Here is a 19,284-nt window from a genome sequence, read left to right as displayed (position 1 = left end):
GTCACCAGTTTATGGTTTGCAGTGAGGTGCAAGCTAATCATTTTACGGGTTGCCCTTGGAAGAAGAAACATGATTTGCAGCTCAGGTTTTACTATGGTCTATGAAAATTCCTTTTGAACATTTACTTTTAAAAGAATACATCTCTATATTGCAGGACCAACAGATCAATAACAACACATCATGTTGAAATCACAGACATTCCATCGCGAAATGAATGAGTGGATGGAATAATGAATTTATAAGTTTGTGATGGCTCCCTTAGGGAAATTTTACAAATTCCAGCAGCACATTTGAAAGAACAGCACACAAGAAATGTCTGTGTTACAGCAGATTCAGTTAATATTCTGTATAGGAAAATTGTAAGATTATTTTTTTAAGCATTTTCATCATTGTTTTGCATTAAGAAATGTAACTAATATAGTTATGGAATGACTATAGATATAAGCAATACATATTTCTATTACGCATAGTACACACGACTAGAAATAGAGGATTTCCTTTATTATTTTTAGTAATATTATTTAATTTTAGTAATATTATTGGGTTTTGACCGTTGACACCGTTGACGCTTCCGGTTGTGGGCGTGGCCTGTCAGCGTCTTTCATCGTCTTTTGTCCGCAGCTGAAGGAGTGTCAGTGTACACGGACAGTGTCAGAACACTCCTGCAAAGGTTTCAGACAAGGAAACCCGGTCCAGATCTTAACGATAGGAAGGGGGTAAGCGGTCGATCATATCTCTACTAGTTTCACTTTTTTACATTGAGGAGTTCCAGGCTGCGCTTCCAGATTTAGGATTACTGTTAGCATGTAGCTGTTTTTTTCTTCTTTACATCCTCACAGTTATATAAAGATACACTGTAGATGGATACATCATTTATTTTTATTTTTTAATTTTGACAACCTGGATGCGTCAAGCCAGGACATGTTCGCCGCAGCTACCCGGAACTTTGTGGAGGAGGTGGAGGTCGGAGGGTCGCTGATCCCGGTGTCCAGCCCGAACGACACCATCTCCGTGCTGACAGTCGTGGTGGAGCGCAAACGCCTCTGGTTCTGGCAGAAGCCAAAATACACTCCCACTGATTTCAAGCTCAACGATATATTAACAGGAGAGCCGCCTATAAAGCCAGGTACGCATCTGTGGCGACGGTGGACGCGTCGATGAAAGTGAAATTGATAATCTGTGCCTGTCAACAGGAATAGCAGAGATACACTTCCTCAAATACACCGGAACGTATGGTGAGAACATACAGGGAAATGTGGGTGCAAACTTCAGCCCCTTACAGTCCAGTGTGACCCTGGAGGGCAAAGATTCGTCCAAGCTCCACATGTCCTTTGGAAGTTTGAAGAAAGAAGAAGTGGACATGCAGGAGCTGCTGCGAGACTGCAAAGGCCGGTTAGTGATGAGTTAGCTCAAACATGGGGGAAAACAACCCTGCATCGCCTGATATCCAGCGTACAACCTGTTAAGTTGAACAAGAGGCTTTTTTTTTCTTTCATTTTTCCCTCATAATTCATTGCATATACTGAACATATTTAAACCCTTTGTCTCAGGCTCCTGGATATGTCCCACTGTCTGATCCTTCAGACAAAGGACAAGCCAAGACGGACCTTTGGGATTGTGAAGGAGCGCATTGTGACCACTCAGCCTTGTTCCGTCATAGAGGAGGTCCAGCAGGGAGGACAGTGTGGAGGAGGACTGAGCCTCTGTGGACTCGCCAGACCGAAGGTGTCCTATCAGAATCTGTTACCCTGCCACATGTTGACTATTTTCTTTCAAAGTCCTTGTCAAACTGCACCGATCTGCAGGTTTTCCTGAAGGACAACGCATACTTAATGAAGGACAGCAACGTTACCATGGAGATTCCCGTCCAAACTACCATCGCCTTCGCCGTCACCGAGCTCGAGATCCGACACGACGGACATTTCGGTGAGAACTTTGAGATCAGTGGTTTATTTCAACAAGAACCCTTCGTCCCGTCTGATGCGCTGCGGCGTCCACAGAGCTGTGCCTGATGTCAGACGTTAAGGGAGGTTTTGAAGTGGACGGCCCCCCCCGGACAACAGCGGCGGGTGTCACAGGAGCTCCAGCAAATACCCACCTCAGACAAGGTGAAGTGCTGTTTAGCACTTTCCGGCCCGACGTTTGCCCCATTCTCATGATGTCACCTATTTATTAACCTGTTTTCCTCTTTGGGTAGAAATGGCGATGCTCAGTAAACATTTCCACCTGCTCTCCGCTCTGCCGCTCAGCACAAGGTCCTCTCTACTCCAGCAACTCTCGGAGGTCCTGGGGGAGCCAGGGGCTGTCAGCTCTCTGCACAGGGCGGTGAGCGGCGCCGAGAGGTCACGTCCCTGAATGATGGTGGCAGTAGTCACCATCAATGCAGCAAACTTAAATGGTTGCTCTTTCCCCTGTTTCAGCTGGACCAGGCGTGTCCGGATGAGAGGGCGTCTCTGGGGCACGTTACAGCCGCGGAGTCTCAGGAACAGAACTCGATTTTGGAGCTCTTGGAGCAGACGGCCCAGGCGGACCAGCTGGCCCCGACGCTCACAGCTCTTTACCTCACTGTCAGCGCCATGGATGGTAAGAAAACGCTTTGATGACTGTTGAAAATTGCGGTTTTAACCTTGTAGGCAGGGATTGCTTGGAATGACACCCACACTGTTGTATGTGGTCACCTTCATCTGCCAGGAGATGCCTGAAAACCCCTGTAAATTTAACATCTGCTTTTGTTTCCTGCCCTCAGAGATGACGGAGGAATGTCTCGCTCTGCTGAAGACGTGCTGCAGCCCGGAAGCGTTGCGCACCCTGGAACTCTGTGTAAGTAATGACCGAATGAACAAGGCGCCTAGAACGGCGCGTTCCTGCCTTTATTTCCTTAAATCACGCACCGTGGGTATGTAGTGGTTAACGCTCCCGTTCCAGGTGCGGTGTGTGTTGGGGGAGGGGGAGGGGCCTCCCAGCGGTGGGGCCGGAGATGTTTACGAGAGAGCCGAGCGTCTGTTTGCCTCCTCGGGTATGTCTCTGAGGAGGGGGGAAGGCGGCGTGCTGAGGGCGGAGGTCGGGCAGCAGCCGAGGCACCTTCCTCTCGTGACGTGCATCGCCATCAGAGGTCTCGCCTCACTGGCTCAGTGACTGAAGAGAAGATGCCAGAAGCAGTTGTCACTGTGCAGGAATGAGGTAATAGAGGAATCACAGTCATGGTGCCTTCACCACTGCCATGTTTTGGTGCTTTATAAATTTCAATGTTTTGATCGACTTTTGTAATTTTACTCACTTTCTATGAAACAAGCCAAATAAAAGGTGGTTGGAGAATTTTGATTTTATGCCATCATTCTGTCTTGGGGAAGTGTTTCTTTGTTTTGGCTGTGCTGTTTGGGTTGGGGGCAGTCCTGGGTGGGTTGCCAGCATTTGTGGGTTTGGTGCCTTGCACAAGGGCACTTTGGAAGTGCTCTGACTTCCATGTTTTGTCTGTTCTGGGGCTTGAACCAGGAACCCAGTGCTTCATAGCCCAGTGTCTGCTGGGCCAACACACTGAGCTACAACCACCACCCACCTTACTACATTTCTCATTTAATAAATCTGGTAAAACATTTAAAAAAAAAAAAAATTGGCATCAACCATTAGAAAACAAATTGTTTAATGACATCTTGAAAACACCCGGTTTCTGAAATAATGTAAAATATATATTTTTAGGTCCATCTGAACCTTCTTTAAAACGGTTATGTTTCTAGTAATGTCACATCAAAAGGGATTCGTTTGTTTTTTGTTCTTCCAAAGAAACACAGCACCGTATAGACAGGCCCAGCAGACAGATGAGACAGATAATGTGCTTAATGAAACGAGACATCCTCGGTTAATTCTAGTCATTTTTCCTTCTGTACAGAGACTGGCATTCTGGCATAGTTCCAGTTAATATGGTAAAGGCTTAACTACAGTCCTAAGGAGGGAAAAGCTCTCAAACGTGACATTCTATATGAATGAGATTCTAGTTGCTATAGTGATGACATGAGATGAACAACTGGCATCTGCACTGTAAACCGTGACACTGAGGTATTGTTCTTTTCCATGAGTAAGCCCTCGTTTCTGAAGAATAAATACTGTACCCTAAAAATTAAACATGACAAAAGCCGCGTCTGCTTTTAAAACACGCCCACGCCCGGGCCGTACTTTCCTTCAAATCCACATGAACAGAGTATTAAAAACTAAGTTGTTTTTGCCAATAAATAAGTACACTTCCTGTGTGTTGCGAGTTGCATAGTGTGCTAGAAAGAAAATCTGACAGTTCAGATCAAGGTGACGCAGTTTTCGTGCAAGACCCAAATTCACACAGGGTTGACGTCCGACGGTTTGGAGGGGTGGAGGTACGGCACCGAATCCTCCTTCCCTTTGGATGTCTGCTTTTGATCCGAGGCCACTGGGCTCCTCTGTCCGTTTGAAGGTAGAGCGTCAGTAGACCCAGCTGACGGGGACCCACTGCGGCTCCGTGAGCAATTGTTCCACGGCCTCCTGCAGCTTGTCGAAGGCCTTGTCCAGGTTGTCATTGACAATAGTCAGGTCGAAGTAGTGGCTGTAGGCCCTGCGGATCCTGGCGCTCTCGTCCACAGTCTTCTTCAGGTCATTTTCCTATGGAGAGGAAGGACATTTTGAGCATTACCGAGACCAGACAGACCCGAGCGGCGAAAGGTTAATAGCGTCATACCGTGAGGAGCTTGGTTGTGAGCCCGGCGTCTACCACGGCTTTGTGCATAGCTCTTAGAGTGTCCAGCTCAGGAGCAGCGATAAACACCACAAATGGCATAAACTCAGCAGTCTTCAACACCTTCAGGGCCTGAGGAGGACACACACCGTGAAGAGCAAAAGATCAGAAGGAATTCCACAGCGTGAGCGTTTCCATCAGACCTGAGGGTTGACGTCCAGGATGCAGGTGCGGCCAGCATCCACCACCTCGTGGATGGAGTCCATCTTGGTGCCGTAAAGGTTGCCGTCGTACTCTCCATGCTCCAAGTACCGGCCCTCCTTGATATCCTTTTCCATCTCTTCCCGCGTAACAAAGCAGTAGTTCTGACCGTCCCGCTCCTCTTCCCTCGGCCGGCGAGACGTGACTGGGGAGGGAACGTGAGAAACCCGTCAGTTTGTTAACAGTAATGACGCGGGCCTGCCGTGGTGTGTACTCACATGGCACCGTGGTTCCGTATCGCAGTGGGTTCATGAAAATAAGTCTATTCTTCAAGCTTCTCCTACCGACCCCCTGAGCCCCAATCAGAACCAGCGTTTTCCTCTGAAACGGCGGCATTTTGGCCACCTCTTCGTAGATCTGCAGCTCGTAACGGTCAAATTCTGTTCAGGTGATGCGAAAGATTGATGAGGAACGTGTCTTCATTTGGATTCTTAAAGCTAAATAAAGAAAAGACACAAACCTGCATTTTTTGAAGTCAGGTACATCATTTTCTTCCTTTTCTTCATAGTTTTGGTTCCACACAGAATCCCTGTATTTAATAAACATGGTTACCACGTGGGGGCGCTATAGGGATGAGTACACCTAACGAGGAGCGTGGACCAACAAACGTGCACTGACCTGCACCAGAATTATCCCAGTCTCTTCTCACAAAAGCCTTCCTCTTCTCCTCCAAGAACTGACTGGGGATAAGACCAGTGGTTCCGCCGATGACTTTGCGTGCCTGTGCAAAAGCCAAAACAGTTGTCAGGAAACAGCTGATCCATTTTTCCCAAACTGCACCGACAACATGCACCTCCTCACCTGCCACCAGTTGGAGTCCTCCTTGTTCACTACTTGGAGGATGTCCCCCTTGGAAAAGGCCAGTCCCGCCTCTTTACAGGGAATCAAGTTGTCTGTGTTTGGATTATAGTTGAAGTGTGACTTCAGATAGGCCTGAAAAATCAAAACAAGATATCAGAACATGCACCCATGAACATCTCATCTATTATCAGATCCAACACTGGACTGACAACCGCAGGACAAAAAGTTGCACTTTCACAACGCTTGCAGAACAGTAGAAGTTCCTGTTTTATGGGATGTTTCTGTTACGCAACGCTCTCATTTCCCCTCATTTCCTGTCCCGACACCACGAGCCAGTAAAAGATTAACAGTTGCGTTTTAGAAAGTTGACGAATTTGAGTGTGTGAGCGGTTCAGCTTTGAATCCAGCTTCACGACGTGTGACGGGCAGAGAACTGGGCGGAGGAGTGCGACCATCTGAAGCTCTCTGGACCAAAGGTCAGCATCTGACATACATGCTGCTCCGCGTCAGCTGCGGCGCCAGCGCGCTACTGTAAGGAGGAGCGTGGGGGATGCTCCGGTCAACAGAGGGCTGCGTGTTCCAGATCGTGTGTGGGGTGTTATTAATAGACCCCATCCCTGCTCCATTTTCAAAAGCCTGGCATTCTGGGCTCACGCAGGTCAGGCGGCGAAAATACCGTCTCATTCCTCCTCCTGCGGATCAGAGCCGCCCCACGGGTGTTTGAGAGCCCCGCCCACTCACCTGTGGAGGCGCCGGGGCGTCCCTGTAGCTGGGCAGCACCTTCAGCGTGATGCTGCCGCTGCAGTCCCTCAGCAGCTCCTGGAGGTGGTGGGGGTCGCTCCCGACCTCGCGGCCGTTCACTTCGCGGATGATGTCGCCGACGTGCAGCATGCCCTGCCGGTCGATGGAGCTGCCGTGCAGGATCCGCGTGATCACCATTTCTCCCCTCTCCGTGCGGAACGTCACCCCCTGAAAGAGGGCAAATGTCACTTTCATCACGCGGGGGGAGGGCGGGGGCTCCATGTGACGGAGATGGCCCGTCTCTGCTGACAGGACCGAACAAACCCGAGTTGAGTTAATAAAAGTGAGGCGCTCTGTCATAAAGACGACCAATAAAGTGGCGCCGAGCACTTCGTCACGTCGTAAACAGACGTGTTGCCAACATACCAGAGGCTCCCCCGCCCTCTTCTGGATGCCAATCATCCTGATGGCGTCGGCGGGCATGAGCGCAGTCGTCGCCGGGGCGTCGCTGTTCACCGCGGGCAGCGGACTTTCATAACACTTCGCAGCCACGAGGTCGTGAGCCTCTATCAGCGCCTGACGGCAAAAAGGAGAGAAAGTGTCACAGCTGGAAAGGATCAACGACATGAACGAAGGCGACGCCGCATTACCCACAATTCCTCATCAAAGGGTGCATTTCTGATATCCAGAGAAGCTAAATCTGCCTGCGCCCCGTTTCCAATAGCCACGGAATCCAATCAGCACATGGAAGGTTTCCTGACACAGTATTTCTCCAGTGCAACCTCCCCCAACATAACTTTAGACAGCTATTGGAGCAGGGGAGCATAACCCGCCCCGAGCTGCAGCGTGGGCGTGTGCGTGAGCGTGAGCGTGAGCGTGAGGGAGCAGGGCTGCCTGACCTCCCGTGCTCTCCGTCTTCCAGAGGCGATCAGCCACAAACCCCTTTGACATGCACTCCCACGAACGGATCATCAAGAAAGTCAGCCTGACCGTCCTGCAGGCCGCTCGGAACCCTTAAAGTCAGGATGAAATCTAAAGAGAGCTTCAGAATGACCTTAAAGTGAGGCTCTTGGAGGATCCCGGCGAGCTCGGCAGCTGCGGTGTCTTTTCCCGACAGGTTGTTGAGGGAATCCAAGACCTCGGTCACCAGCTGGACGTTGTTGTTGCGCACCGCTTGTAGCTTTACCTCCTCCAGACGCTCGTGGGCCTACAGACGGGAACATTGATAGTGTCAGAAGTGGCGTAACGTTTTCCTATAGAAACTAGAACCTCAATCTCAACCGGCTTCCCTTATTTTAAATATTTCTTTATGTCGTCCTGACGGCATCTAATATCATTTTATCATTTTTAAGGCATCACATGCTGCAAAATCGTGACGGTCATGACCCTGACTCTCTCGCGGAGACGTTTGTTCCGTCTCTGTGGTTTAACCAGAGCTCCGTGACTAAATAACTGGACTGGACGGTTGTGGAATACTGTGAGCAGGATCGTGCCTTAGCAAGAGAACGTACGACAGGGCTCTCAATGATGCCTCTGAGGAAGATCAGGTCGATGTCTTTGGCCTCGGTGCCCGATGGCAATTCCTTCAGGTTGTCCAACACCTGCTGCATGGCTTTAATAAAGAAAAAATAAGTCAGGGATTTACAGAGGAAATCATGTTTATCAGGAAGTTCAACAGAGGAGACGACAGCAGAAATGAATCAGGTACCTGTCGACAATTAAAGCATTTATGAAGTGAGAATAACAGGTGAAAGCTGAACAATAAAGATTTTGATAAGGATAACACACACCGTCACAAACCCTGAACCCCCCCACGTGCAGCGCACGGGCTCATTAGGGCTCACCTGTGCCCGGCGTTGCATTGGCCACCATCATGTTTAATACGGCTTCAGATGAGGACGGCGAAAGTCTCCCAGGAGGACAGGAGGACAGGACAACCCTGAAAACGGCTCTTTCCTGCGAGAACAGACAAAAAAGAGACGTAAAAACGAAAGCTTGGTGCACGTGTGAGCACTGGGGCCCACTGAGCGACAAAGAGGACCTTTCAGGGACAAAACATGAGTCTCCCATTCTTCTGCCAGAGGCTGTGCCAGCCGTGCACACACACAAGCACGCAAACACTCCTGTGGACCTCTGTGCAAACATGATCTCCAAACATGCTGGAAGAACGGCCCTCTGGGAGCTTTGGAGCTTTCATTAGGTGGACAAACAGAAGCACCGGCTCAATCGTTTGATTGCATGTAACCTGCTGCGAGTGTAAACTGGCACCTGTTACAAACAGATGCAAATCTGAACACAATTTGTTCCAAACAGCAAGAACAAAGGAGACGCTCACCAACTCTGGTCAAATCATGGGTGCACGCAGAGCCCCGGGTTTTCTACGCTCGTCTGAACTCTGCACGGGACAAAACAAAAGAGTTGGGGTTAAAATAGATACTCTGGTCTGGTGACATGCATCAAATGTAACTTAAAGAGCTGAAAGCTTCATGTTAAACACACTCATTTGGGTGGAAATGAACAAATGTTGCAACACTGAAATCTTATAGTGAGGCAACCTCGGGAGAGGAAGACCGAGTTCATGTTTGCAAGCTGCAATGCATCAATAACAGGTTTGCAATGTTTGGAATTAAAATGACTTTTTGCTATTTATAAAAAGGAGCCTCTTTAGCAAGACACATTGACATTAAAACAAAAGTCACTGTACTCTTTGTTGGCACCATCAAGCTCCCAAACTGGAGGAAAAGATCCGCGTCACGTCCTTTAAAACGCGTTTGATTATTTGAAACCTGAAATTAAGGTGCGGGATTCTGAGCCTTTGTGTGCATGTGTTATAAAGACTTCTCTTTATCCTCTTGAATGTCAACTTTCCAAAAGATCGGGTGTGTTTTTTAAAATAAGGTAACACTTTTACCGACCACAGGACAGCTGCACCCCAGAGATTTACCAAACGATCCCGGGAAGAGGCGCCGCGCCGCGGTGTAGATTAGCAAGAGAACCCCAGAAACTGGTTCTCTTTGCACGGAAGAACACCAAACGATCACGAAGTGAAGTTAAATCAATATCAGACTCCACGAATGTCAGAAACACGCTGCCTGCTGATGTCAAGCCACACGCGCACTGGACACGTGACACGACCGAATGTGAAGTAACTGTTCAGGACACAAGTCAATACAAGCTAATTAATACGACTAAACGTTAAATATGACCGCCGCATGATGGTGGGTTACCGTGTGGATTAGGTTGCGGAATAGCTGGATACTTCCAAGTCCTTTTAAATGTTAATTCCGCCCGTATCCGTCCCATTCAAAGTTTCGTGCTAATAGCTAATTTGTGTATCACGCAGACTAGCTAGCATGGCTAATGTTACCAGCAAACATAGCATGTTCTAACACATTATGTCTCTCACGTCTGACCTTGCCTTTGCCATAAACTAACGCAATAAACCAAGTGGTTTTCCGAGCCGACGCCACCTGTAAAAGTTCCTTTCATTCGCCCCACCTTCGGTAACAGTAGTTAGCATCAAATAAACGGACTCGCGTTAGCGAACATTAGCTGTACGAGTGCTTGTAATCAAGAAAGTGGAGGCTCCGATTGCGATCATTTTTATTATGAAATGAATGAATGACCTCCTACCCGATCGCTCGGTATCATCCAGTCAGGCTTCCATTCTTCATCTCATTTTAGTGTCCTAGATTGCGGAACACTTACGCAATAGTAACTTGTTCGTTCATCTCTGGTGAAGCTGCGCCCCTTCCCTCAGCCCCCACCCGACACCCACAGCCTCTGTTCTACTGAAACCCACAACCAACGTGTTTATTCTGCACACACCTTCCCAATAAATGGTAAAAATCTCTTTTAGCGACACCCAAAACACCCTCGAGAAACGCATCAAATAGCATCTATGTTTGCACAGCATCTGCAAGTCTATGATTTTCCAGTCAGCTCCTATCTGGCTGCTGCAAATACTCATGAATATTAATGCAGGTAAATATTCTGTATTTAGTTATAGGAAAAAACAAAAGTTTTCAAACGGAGATAGAAGGAGAACCAGATAAGAAAATAAGCAGATCAGTCTTGTCAGTATTGTAATTCTCTGTTTTCTCGTTACCAAGTACTCTACAGGCGAAAATTAGAATTAGCCAAACATGCTTATGTTTGAATTTATAAATACTCACCTCAGGACAAAACATGCTACACATATTTCAGCCCATCAAATACATTCCGGTGAAACTATTTCTCCACGAGCAAGAACGATAGAACAATGATCCATTCATCAAATATTGTTTGGAGGGTTTTTTTTCCCTTTAAAAAAAAAGAAATCCAGATCTTCTAGGATTCACAGAGATCCAGCAGCCTGAGCAGAGTTTACCATTCTAGTTAAGGCATTTTCTTTTGATGTATCCAGGTCACTTAACAGGATTAAACTGCTAATCTGTTTTCAGACAGGTGCATGAGCATTTTAACGCTCGGGATATAACATGACATCATGACAAGTGCACGCTAGGATCAGTTTACATTAAATTAATAGTCTATAGCAACAAATCTGGTTTGTGAAATAAAAGAACTGATTTAAATTGAGGGATTTTTAGAGTCGTTACTATATTTTACCCGCAGAGGGCGCCGTTCCCCTCAGTGTCATAGCTGCTCGGTCAACAAATAAAAGGCGTGATGAAAAATGACTGAAGGTGGAATCAGTGCACACAGTTCCAGGTTAGTTTGCAATTTAATGTGTTTATTTTGCACAGCATGCATGATGTGGATTGAGTGGCAAATCCAGCTTCAGTGTGTGGCAACAGCTTCAGCAACATCACCACAGGGGCAGCTCATCATATCTAAAACAGAAGCGTAGAGTCAACTAATTTAAAAAAGAACACTATATTAATATACACATAAGATGAGCACAGAAAACAGGATTTACCTGATGGAGTTTGATCTGGGGATGCTCTCTGTGCTCTCCCTCATCAGCATGTCCGTGAACACAGAATCTGGAATATCTCTCTTTCCATACCTGCATCAAAACACACAAGCATCACACACCCTTCGGCAAGAATTTCATCTCCCCAATTCCCAAAAGCCCCCTGGAGCCCGACGAACCTCTGTCTGGTAATCAGGTTGATGTAGTGCCTCAGGGCAGAGTAGTATTTGGCCAGCTCCTCAGGGGGCGCGTCTTCCCGGGGACTTGCAGGCTTGGATGGATATGCATCTGTTCCAGAGGGAGCGCAAGCCAGAAGGCAAAGAGTCAGCAAGGCTGCAGCGACAGAGCGACTCCTGGAATCACAGGGAAAGCATAAACAGCAGGGAAACACTCAGCAGTGAGCCAAGTCCACACCTGCCGAGCAGGAGTTTCACAGCAAAGCATTCAGCCTCTGTTATTTACATCAGAAATACTCACATTATCATTCAACCCTGGAAACAAGCGTCCTTTTCTCGCTGATCAAAGCCCAACTGTCAGATTCCCAACATTGCCTGTGTTTTATAGTCTGTCAGGAGGGGAGGGGGGGAAATTAACTTTTAGGGCGCTCTGGAGAAATATCTGCTGCCTCGTTTGTTACTCGTGGAAGAGCAGCCAGTGAAATAAGCAGAGTTATTAAGCTATATTAGCACTTGTGTGGTATCAGAGCATCAATGTTAATCATCTAGCTCAGGGGCAGACATGTTTTATGTTTATTAGCATAACCTGCACTCGGATATTTGGCAGGTGCTTCTCCAGCTCTGTAACCCCCCCTTCCATTTCATCTAAATATCCTCAGAAACTGCCTATCGCACACAGGGGAAGGCAGTAAATTAGTGCTTTTATTTACAGAACATGGAGTTAGAAAAGGGTGAAAGTTCAGAAGGCCAACCCAGCGTGTTTGGGTGTCATTAGATGGAGAGAGAAATGGAGCAAAGCGTTGGTGGTTCCACATTCTGGCACAGAAGAACCGTCCCGGAGCATTTATGCGTCGCAGCAAGGGCTCCAAATCTCCATAACAGGCTCAAGGTGGCAACTTGAAGGCCGTCTGGCATCACATTAAACCGACATGCACTTGTTTTTGTCATTACTCTGACACGGGAGGTTTTATCACTTTGCCTCAACAGACCACCACAGAGGGGCAATAACGCAATAATAATCAGGGTGAATAAGGGGCAGCCGTTCAGGTTTATTCTCAAAGCTTCTCACTCAAATGGATTTTTTTTCAGCCGATCAAAGGAAGCTCTGTGGCGGGTTCCTTTAGCTTTCCAAGACAGGATGGAAAAACTAGCCTTAAGTTGTTGAATTTAAAAAATAAAACAATACCAAACACGGAATCTAGCACCAAGACTTTAAACCCTGGAAGAGTCTTCGATGGAGACGCTCCGGCCTGGTGGAGGCGTGGAACAGGAAGTGTTTAACTGCTGTTTAAGGATGATGTGAATGAAATCAAGACTTTTTAGAGGACAGTGTTGAGTAGAATATTCAAGTCAAGTTTTTTAATGTTCCTTTTGGCTTGAAACATAAAGATTAATACTGTTTATAGAACAGACAATGGGATTCAGTCCTTTTCACAGCTATTGACTGACAATTATTTTAAGACAGTCTGAACAATTTTGGCAAAACTAGCAGTTATTTTCCAAAATTGCACAAATAAGTGGGATTATTTTCCCCTCCAACCTGTACATTTTCCACTTTGATCAAAGGGGACAAGAGTCCTGCAGCCCCTGACTGGTAAAATGACTTTAATGGGAACGTTTTCTTTTGAAGAGCACTCTGCAGAAAGTTGGCAGCCTGCTGCCGTTTCCAACGAGGGTCACGTGAGAACTCCTCGCAGAAACACCAAGAAAAATCAAGCAAAAAAAAAACCCCTCTACAACCTACACACATGAAAGAATCCTGATAAATCCTGATATTTCAGTTTCGAGGGCTACTGGGTTACAGCATGTTTTCTCAAATGTTACCTGCCAAATGCTCCACATTCCCCAATCGTGGACCTTAATTTTACACTTTAGCGCTGATCCAAACTATCTTTTGATTAATAGCAAGTCAGCGGTATTATTACATTAACACATACTTCAGGTGCTTTATTAGAGATATCATACCAGGTATCTTTTTTTTCCCCTGCTTACACTGACAGAAATTGTATCAAAAATTTGGAATATCAAAGTCTATCTGTTGTCACTTGGTGACTTCCAGGTCATCATAGATGAAGTCTTCAGGCAATGTCTCAGGAGGAATCTTCCTCAGCTGTTCATCATAACCACGGAGGGTCCAGAGCTTCTCCAGTTCATATAACTCTCTGGTCTCTGGCAACATGAAGTGAACGACCATATTCCCTGAGACAGAAACACACGTACATGAGCAGAGACACCAACACTCCTTCCAAGATCTATTTAGAAGGTTTAGATTACTTTACTGACACTCATGGGCAGAACCTGACATTCACATACCAAAGTCGATGCACATCCAGTCCTCCGTTTCCTTTCCTTCAATCTTGACATTTCGTTCTTTCTCTTTCTTAAAATACTTGTACTGAGGGGGAAAAACGATGTATTTCACAATTGGACAGCACAGAGAGATTGGGAACATTTTAACTGAATGATTTCTTACCACTTTGACGGCATAAAGCGCCATTGCTTGGAGATGCCTTGTTGAAATCCCACTGACAACTATGACATACTCTGTGTAAAGGATGCTGTCGGGGATTTTAATGACACAGATGTCCACAGCGTTTTCCTGACGCAGCAGGGACACCAGGACATCGAGAGAGAACGAGCCTACAGAAACGGGGTGGCAGGATAATAATCGTTCACAAATCATTTCCCACATTATTTAGCAGTCATTTTGTTTTGTGCTGCAAAATGCTTAATTTCATGATCATTTTTAATAGCATGGCTAGCAGCTGCCACTCAAGGGGGGGATTCTTTTTTAAATTCTCTGAATGTAAAAGAATCTTTTTACTTACTCCGATTACTGTCATTGTCCGTCACATGTGATTCTTTCTGGAAGGCATCAACACTGCTGTTTGAAATGCTGCTGTCGGTGTAATTTTCTGAATGATATCTTTTGGTGCCGCTGGTTTGTGCATGACAACAACGCGGACCGGAGACAACATTTGCCGTCAATATTCGAAACGAACTCCGACTGTAACCACGAGCGGCAACGGCCGGACAGACGCCTATAAAATACGTGAACTGCGCCCGTAAAAGCGACGGTGCAACTTTTTTGCAATGACTGAGAATATTCAACATTTTAAAAATCTCAACATTATAAAATTATGCAGCCGAATTCTAACCACAACTCCGTAGTCTAAGAACAGGAAGTATTTCTTGACATTGGATTTTGATTGGTCGGCACGACTTCTTCGTGGGATTTGTGCCCCCCCCAAAAAATAGCACCCCCTGTAGGCCACATTGGCATAGCCAACAGGCTGTGTTCATATCAGTCAAGAACCTCTGATGTGTCTATTTGATATCCCTAATAAATTAGCACATCAATTTTAGGCTTTAGTAAAACTATATTGCAAATGATGACATACCCCAAAATTAAAATAAAGGATAAGGTAAAGGTAATTTTCCTTCAAAGAGGAAAAAATTAAGGTTTACTGTTAATTCCAAGCAAGAGACACCAAAGGAGATTTAACCTGTATTTATTTATATCGGAAGTGGTTTTTTTTGTTGTATAAAATCCGATAAATATGTACATTTTAAAATCAAAAATTAGCTATAAAAATAGCTCATGGTAAAAATTATTTTTTTTACAAAAAAGGTCATTCCTATAACTGATCTTAAAGCATGATCTGGCAGTAAATTTCAAACATTTCAAAAAAAGGTGGTGAAAGAACAGCACCTGTGTAAAATCTCAAGTATTTTTGGTAAATCTTGATCCCTTTGATTAAAAGTTCACTGAAGTCTCATCCATCTCGTTCATTGTTGAAAACTATATTCAGTCTCAAGCCAACAGGAATGTGGTCCGTCAGGCCAGCCAGATGGGTGATAAAAGTCACCTCTTCAATGTCCTGAATCAAGACAGAGGTTTTTAATCACAGTTCAAACACAGTCAAAGAGATTAAAACCTCACGCTTACTGTTCGGCAGTGTTTTGAAACAGAGCTGTCGCGGTACAGGATGTAGTCGATCCTACGTCCAATCCACGGCTGGTCAGCCTCTGGGTAGACCAACGGGGTATCTTTTGCTGGAATTGGATGGGAGATGTACAGCTTTCTCAGGTCCTCGCTCTCCAAAGTTCTACAAAAGACACAGAAAAAGTGGAGTCAATCTTCCAGTAACAATGAATGAAGGCTGTGCGTTGCCTTGGAAGAGTGGTGTCACCTTTGAAGACTTTCTGGATTGTTAACATCATCTTCATACAGTGTGGGCTGGTCCAGCAGAGTGCCTGAAACCAACAAAATGTCCAGTTAAATGGCTTTATTTATATTGTGTGCATAATCGACTGGTCAAAATGGTAAAAACTGCACACCTATGACCCAGGGTTTTTCCCTTCCAGGGCCTGCTCGGCAAGGATCTCTGTATTCTTCAAAAATGCGGTGATTCTGTTCCTTGATGTCGTCTACAGAGGAAGAACAACACTTTAACGTTCCAAACTGCTTTAACAATAAGAAAATGATAAAACGACTAAAATGAAGACATCGAAGACAAACCGGGTGAGCAGTTGTCAAAGTTGAAATCCCCACAGAGCACATCGAAAGCGACCTCCTCTTCAGGCTGTGCATTAGCGGCCTGGAAATCGCCGATCCACTTGAGCACCATGTCCAGCTGCTCGCAGCGCACTTCGCCTTCACCTACGGGCACGATCCCCAGACACAGACTGTCACACACAACTGTCCGTCTGTGTTCTCTTCCTATTCAGAACCCTGTAGAAGATCAAACTTGCCCTCTGGTGCATGAAGATGTGTGCAGTTGAAATAACCAACCACCTTTTTATTGTTCCCATGCTCTCCAATAAGCACCTGAGAAATTCAACATAATTAATGGGAAGACAACAACACAACAACAACTCCAAAAGTGCCTGAAGCCGTGTTGATACTGGGGATACCTTAGTAGCAAGTAGACCTTTGGCAGCCAGTGCGTCCTCCCCTCGGCTGTTGGGAAAGAAGTTGTACTGAGCGTTCAGCACCGGGAATCTGCTGGCTAAGAACAAGCCACTGTTGAAGAACTTGAAATGGGAGCAGCCGCAGGGTGGCTGGCAAGCGTACACGCCGACATCATACAGTATGTGTCCAAACACGGGCTTCAGTATTTGCGCGAGCTTCTTCGCTGCCCTCTTGTCAAACACCTCTTCGAGGCACAGCATGTCCACGTTGGCTGGGAAGAGCGAGGACACTTCCCAGGGTACACTGCCCTGCTGACGGAGACCCTGGGACAGCAAAGCTCGGGGGGCGCTCCGGTGGCCCTGCTGGTTGGAATTCTGATTGGAATTGAAAACGGAATACGACTCCACCGAGGGTTCCTCTGTGTTATCACAGGGCACAGGGACCACGTGATCGCTGGGCTTTGGAGTGGAAAAGTGGACCTCAGATGTATCCGCACGGTCGCCCACCGAGGGCTGGGCTGCGGGGAGTGTGCTGACGGATGGACTGAGAGTTCCGCAGCTGCTGGGGGAGTCAACGTAAATGCGAATATTCGGTCTGCACACGCCCTGGGCGATGCGCTGGCCGATGATGGTTGCCCTGTGTTGGGTATGTCCCAGGTTGTTGAAACGAGCCAGGCTGTCTGGCAAAAGACACAAGTTGGCTGTAGCAAATCCAAATGACACCCTCGTTTCCAGCTCCAAGCCCCGACGTGTCTCCTTCTGTGGAGAGGGCGGCATTTCCCGATGGTAGGAAAAGGGCCTGCGACAGGCCTGCAGAGGCGCCCACAGCAGAAAACCGATGAAGGCCAAGGGAGCCGTGGCCAGAAAAAGGATGAAGAAAGTAATGGAACCAAAAAAGACCTTGAATGGCTGGAGATAGCATTCCTGCTCCATCCGCTGGGTCCGCTCCTGAGTGGTGGACTTGCACACGGCGATTAGACGATCCAGAAACCAGAAGCACGGTAAAATGAATGCCCATCCAATGGCATGGATGCCCGCCACAAACCCATTTGGAAATGGAGATGCCCGCAGCACCATCGTGGCTCCACTGCTTCTCTACACGCCGGCCTGAATTAACGTCAGAGGTTCCGGCTGTTGCCTCATTCCGGTTTCAGTGTCTCCTGCATTAATGCCACTGGACACTGAGACAGGAGAAAAAATGAAGACATTTATTGATTCGCTGTTCTTTCCTGTGCTGATGACTATCTTCGCACATCCATTCATGCAGCTGTGCTAAATATGGAGCACTTGACAGCTGAGCCGACATGAATGTAACACAGCCAGATGTCAGAGGAGGATCAGCCTGGCTTATTGTGAACTTACGCAATGCTTGATGATCACTTTTAGGGGGGCAAGGACAAGAACACGGTTTAACCTAATCCAACTATCAACATCTGCATGGACAAACAGACAGTTTATTTCAGTTCGCAGCCATGATGAACTATTTTAGTGCGAATTTACGCTTTAACGAGTCATTCCTCGTACCGACGCCAGGTTAAAGAGGAGGATGGATGTTCAGTGACCCCTTCACATCCTGATAAATAGACACACGAAGACGTCTTTTAACTCCGTGTAGGTGTTCGGGTGTGAACTTCCTGACTCAAACAGGTAAATTCCGACTGGCGGAGGCGCGTCGCTGCAGCCGAGTGCAGGTATGCTAACCGCTCCACTGAATAAATCCCTACGGAAAGATACATAAATGTTGGAATATCCTGCAGTATAATGCCTCCCTGCTATTAGGGCACAGACATTTGAACACCCCCTCTGTCTTGCTTATACCTTTTCAGACCCAATGAATCCATAAATGGAAGCGTTTACCTGTCGTTGCTAGCTTAAATCTGATCTTACCTTTGCGCCGTAAACCAGGACGGTCCGGTTAAAGTAATGCTACACGAAACCCTCAGCGCGTCACTATCCCCCGTGTTTATGACGTACGTGCATGTGTAAGCGAAACGCATAGTTTTATCTAATGTACACACTTGAGCCGATGGTCCCAGCATTAACACCCAGCTCTCCGTCAGGGCTGCCCGCTTGAGCCACGCCCCGATGGCGGCGTCCGTCTGCGCGTCGACGCGGCGCGTTTATGGCACCGACCAGGAGTCCAAGAGGCTCACTAATTTATCACTTTCTGATCCGATGGAGTTCAAAAACGTAAAGATGGAGCAGTGAAGATGTCTTTTTCAGTTGTAGCTTTTTCTTCCTGTACATAAGTTAAAAGGCTCCTAATTATAATGGCATTAATTAATGTTGCTAATAAGTCCAAGGAAATGAAGGTCTGCGCTCTCCGAGTGTTTTCTTTTTGTGTGTTAATATTGTTTTTTGTAGTTTTTATATCGCCCTGTATGTTATCATTGTTCCTCTAATAGTAATAATAGTAGTAGCAATAGAACGTGAGTTTTATTTCATTTTGCAACAGAAAAAGGAAGTTTGAGATATCAGGAGTTGAAGTTGGAGAATTATAGAGAAACCGACATAATCATATACTTGAGTGATACTCTGTGTGTGTGTGTGTGTGTGTGTGTGTGTGTGTGTGTGTGCGAAATCTGCTTATTTCTTTGAGGGTTCTTGTATAATGGCTGTAATGCCTCAGCTCTATTTTTATGAAACCTTCTTAAGATTGAAGTCTACTTTTCATTCATTCATAATTGCTTTTGTTTTAAATACATCTTCAGTTCCTGCAAAGCTGATGAAAGAAATCTCCCGCATCACTGGCAGAGCTACAAGTGATATTACTCCAT

General features: G+C 46.5%; 5 protein-coding genes across 10 annotated transcripts; 1 reads left to right on the top strand and 4 right to left on the bottom strand.

Moving 5' to 3' along the window:
• The first annotated feature begins 565 nt into the window (after positions 1-565).
• On the top strand, positions 566-3,339 carry gsdmeb (gasdermin Eb). 2 transcript variants are annotated; one of them, XM_057044712.1, is made up of 10 exons: positions 566-716; positions 915-1,126; positions 1,194-1,392; positions 1,551-1,725; positions 1,806-1,926; positions 2,001-2,108; positions 2,198-2,325; positions 2,421-2,583; positions 2,747-2,820; positions 2,926-3,339. In XM_057044712.1, exons 2-10 carry the CDS (start codon positions 922-924, stop codon positions 3,133-3,135), a joined length of 1,383 nt encoding a protein of 460 aa, XP_056900692.1. In that variant the 5' UTR covers positions 566-716; positions 915-921; the 3' UTR covers positions 3,136-3,339. The 2 variants fall into 2 exon arrangements, with proteins under 2 accessions (XP_056900692.1, XP_056900693.1); XM_057044713.1 differs by having other exon boundaries at positions 574-716; positions 919-1,126.
• Positions 3,340-3,623: 284 nt separating this feature from the next.
• pals2a (protein associated with LIN7 2, MAGUK p55 family member a) lies at positions 3,624-10,294 on the bottom strand. Of its 4 annotated transcripts, none has more exons than XM_057044711.1 (14): positions 10,136-10,294; positions 8,838-8,897; positions 8,347-8,458; positions 8,014-8,114; positions 7,557-7,709; positions 6,929-7,078; positions 6,503-6,730; positions 5,762-5,893; positions 5,579-5,681; positions 5,421-5,489; positions 5,179-5,340; positions 4,903-5,105; positions 4,703-4,831; positions 3,624-4,626 (listed from the first exon to the last, which is right to left on the bottom strand). In XM_057044711.1, the coding sequence occupies exons 3-14, from the start codon at positions 8,375-8,377 to the stop codon at positions 4,450-4,452; spliced, it is 1,638 nt and encodes a 545-aa protein (XP_056900691.1). In that variant the 5' UTR covers positions 8,378-8,458; positions 8,838-8,897; positions 10,136-10,294; the 3' UTR covers positions 3,624-4,449. The 4 variants fall into 4 exon arrangements, with proteins under 4 accessions (XP_056900691.1, XP_056900687.1, XP_056900689.1 ...); XM_057044707.1 differs by having other exon boundaries at positions 7,996-8,114; positions 10,136-10,293; XM_057044709.1 differs by lacking the exon at positions 10,136-10,294 and adding an exon at positions 9,730-10,088 and having other exon boundaries at positions 7,996-8,114.
• Positions 10,295-11,213: 919 nt separating this feature from the next.
• Positions 11,214-12,785, bottom strand: LOC130532237 (peptide YY-like). Its single transcript, XM_057044717.1, has 4 exons — positions 11,895-12,785; positions 11,597-11,770; positions 11,421-11,510; positions 11,214-11,334 (listed from the first exon to the last, which is right to left on the bottom strand). The coding sequence occupies exons 1-4, from the start codon at positions 11,900-11,902 to the stop codon at positions 11,310-11,312; spliced, it is 297 nt and encodes a 98-aa protein (XP_056900697.1). The 5' UTR covers positions 11,903-12,785; the 3' UTR covers positions 11,214-11,309.
• Positions 12,786-13,178: 393 nt separating this feature from the next.
• On the bottom strand, positions 13,179-14,787 carry malsu1 (mitochondrial assembly of ribosomal large subunit 1). Its single transcript, XM_057044716.1, has 4 exons — positions 14,422-14,787; positions 14,067-14,233; positions 13,907-13,988; positions 13,179-13,792 (listed from the first exon to the last, which is right to left on the bottom strand). Exons 1-4 carry the CDS (start codon positions 14,705-14,707, stop codon positions 13,635-13,637), a joined length of 693 nt encoding a protein of 230 aa, XP_056900696.1. The 5' UTR covers positions 14,708-14,787; the 3' UTR covers positions 13,179-13,634.
• Positions 14,788-15,088: 301 nt separating this feature from the next.
• On the bottom strand, positions 15,089-18,647 carry smpd5 (sphingomyelin phosphodiesterase 5). 2 transcript variants are annotated; one of them, XM_057044705.1, is made up of 8 exons: positions 18,395-18,647; positions 16,511-17,688; positions 16,349-16,424; positions 16,116-16,256; positions 15,935-16,024; positions 15,787-15,850; positions 15,543-15,702; positions 15,089-15,474 (listed from the first exon to the last, which is right to left on the bottom strand). In XM_057044705.1, exons 2-8 carry the CDS (start codon positions 17,582-17,584, stop codon positions 15,370-15,372), a joined length of 1,710 nt encoding a protein of 569 aa, XP_056900685.1. In that variant the 5' UTR covers positions 17,585-17,688; positions 18,395-18,647; the 3' UTR covers positions 15,089-15,369. The 2 variants fall into 2 exon arrangements, with proteins under 2 accessions (XP_056900685.1, XP_056900686.1); XM_057044706.1 differs by having other exon boundaries at positions 18,526-18,641.
• Positions 18,648-19,284: the final 637 nt, after the last annotated feature.

Source organism: Takifugu flavidus, chromosome 10 (assembly GCF_003711565.1).
Source record: "Takifugu flavidus isolate HTHZ2018 chromosome 10, ASM371156v2, whole genome shotgun sequence".
Taxonomy (NCBI): Eukaryota; Metazoa; Chordata; class Actinopteri; order Tetraodontiformes; family Tetraodontidae; genus Takifugu; species Takifugu flavidus.
The sequence above is the reverse complement of the archived record's forward strand: the minus strand, read 5'-3'. Positions and strand labels throughout refer to the sequence as shown.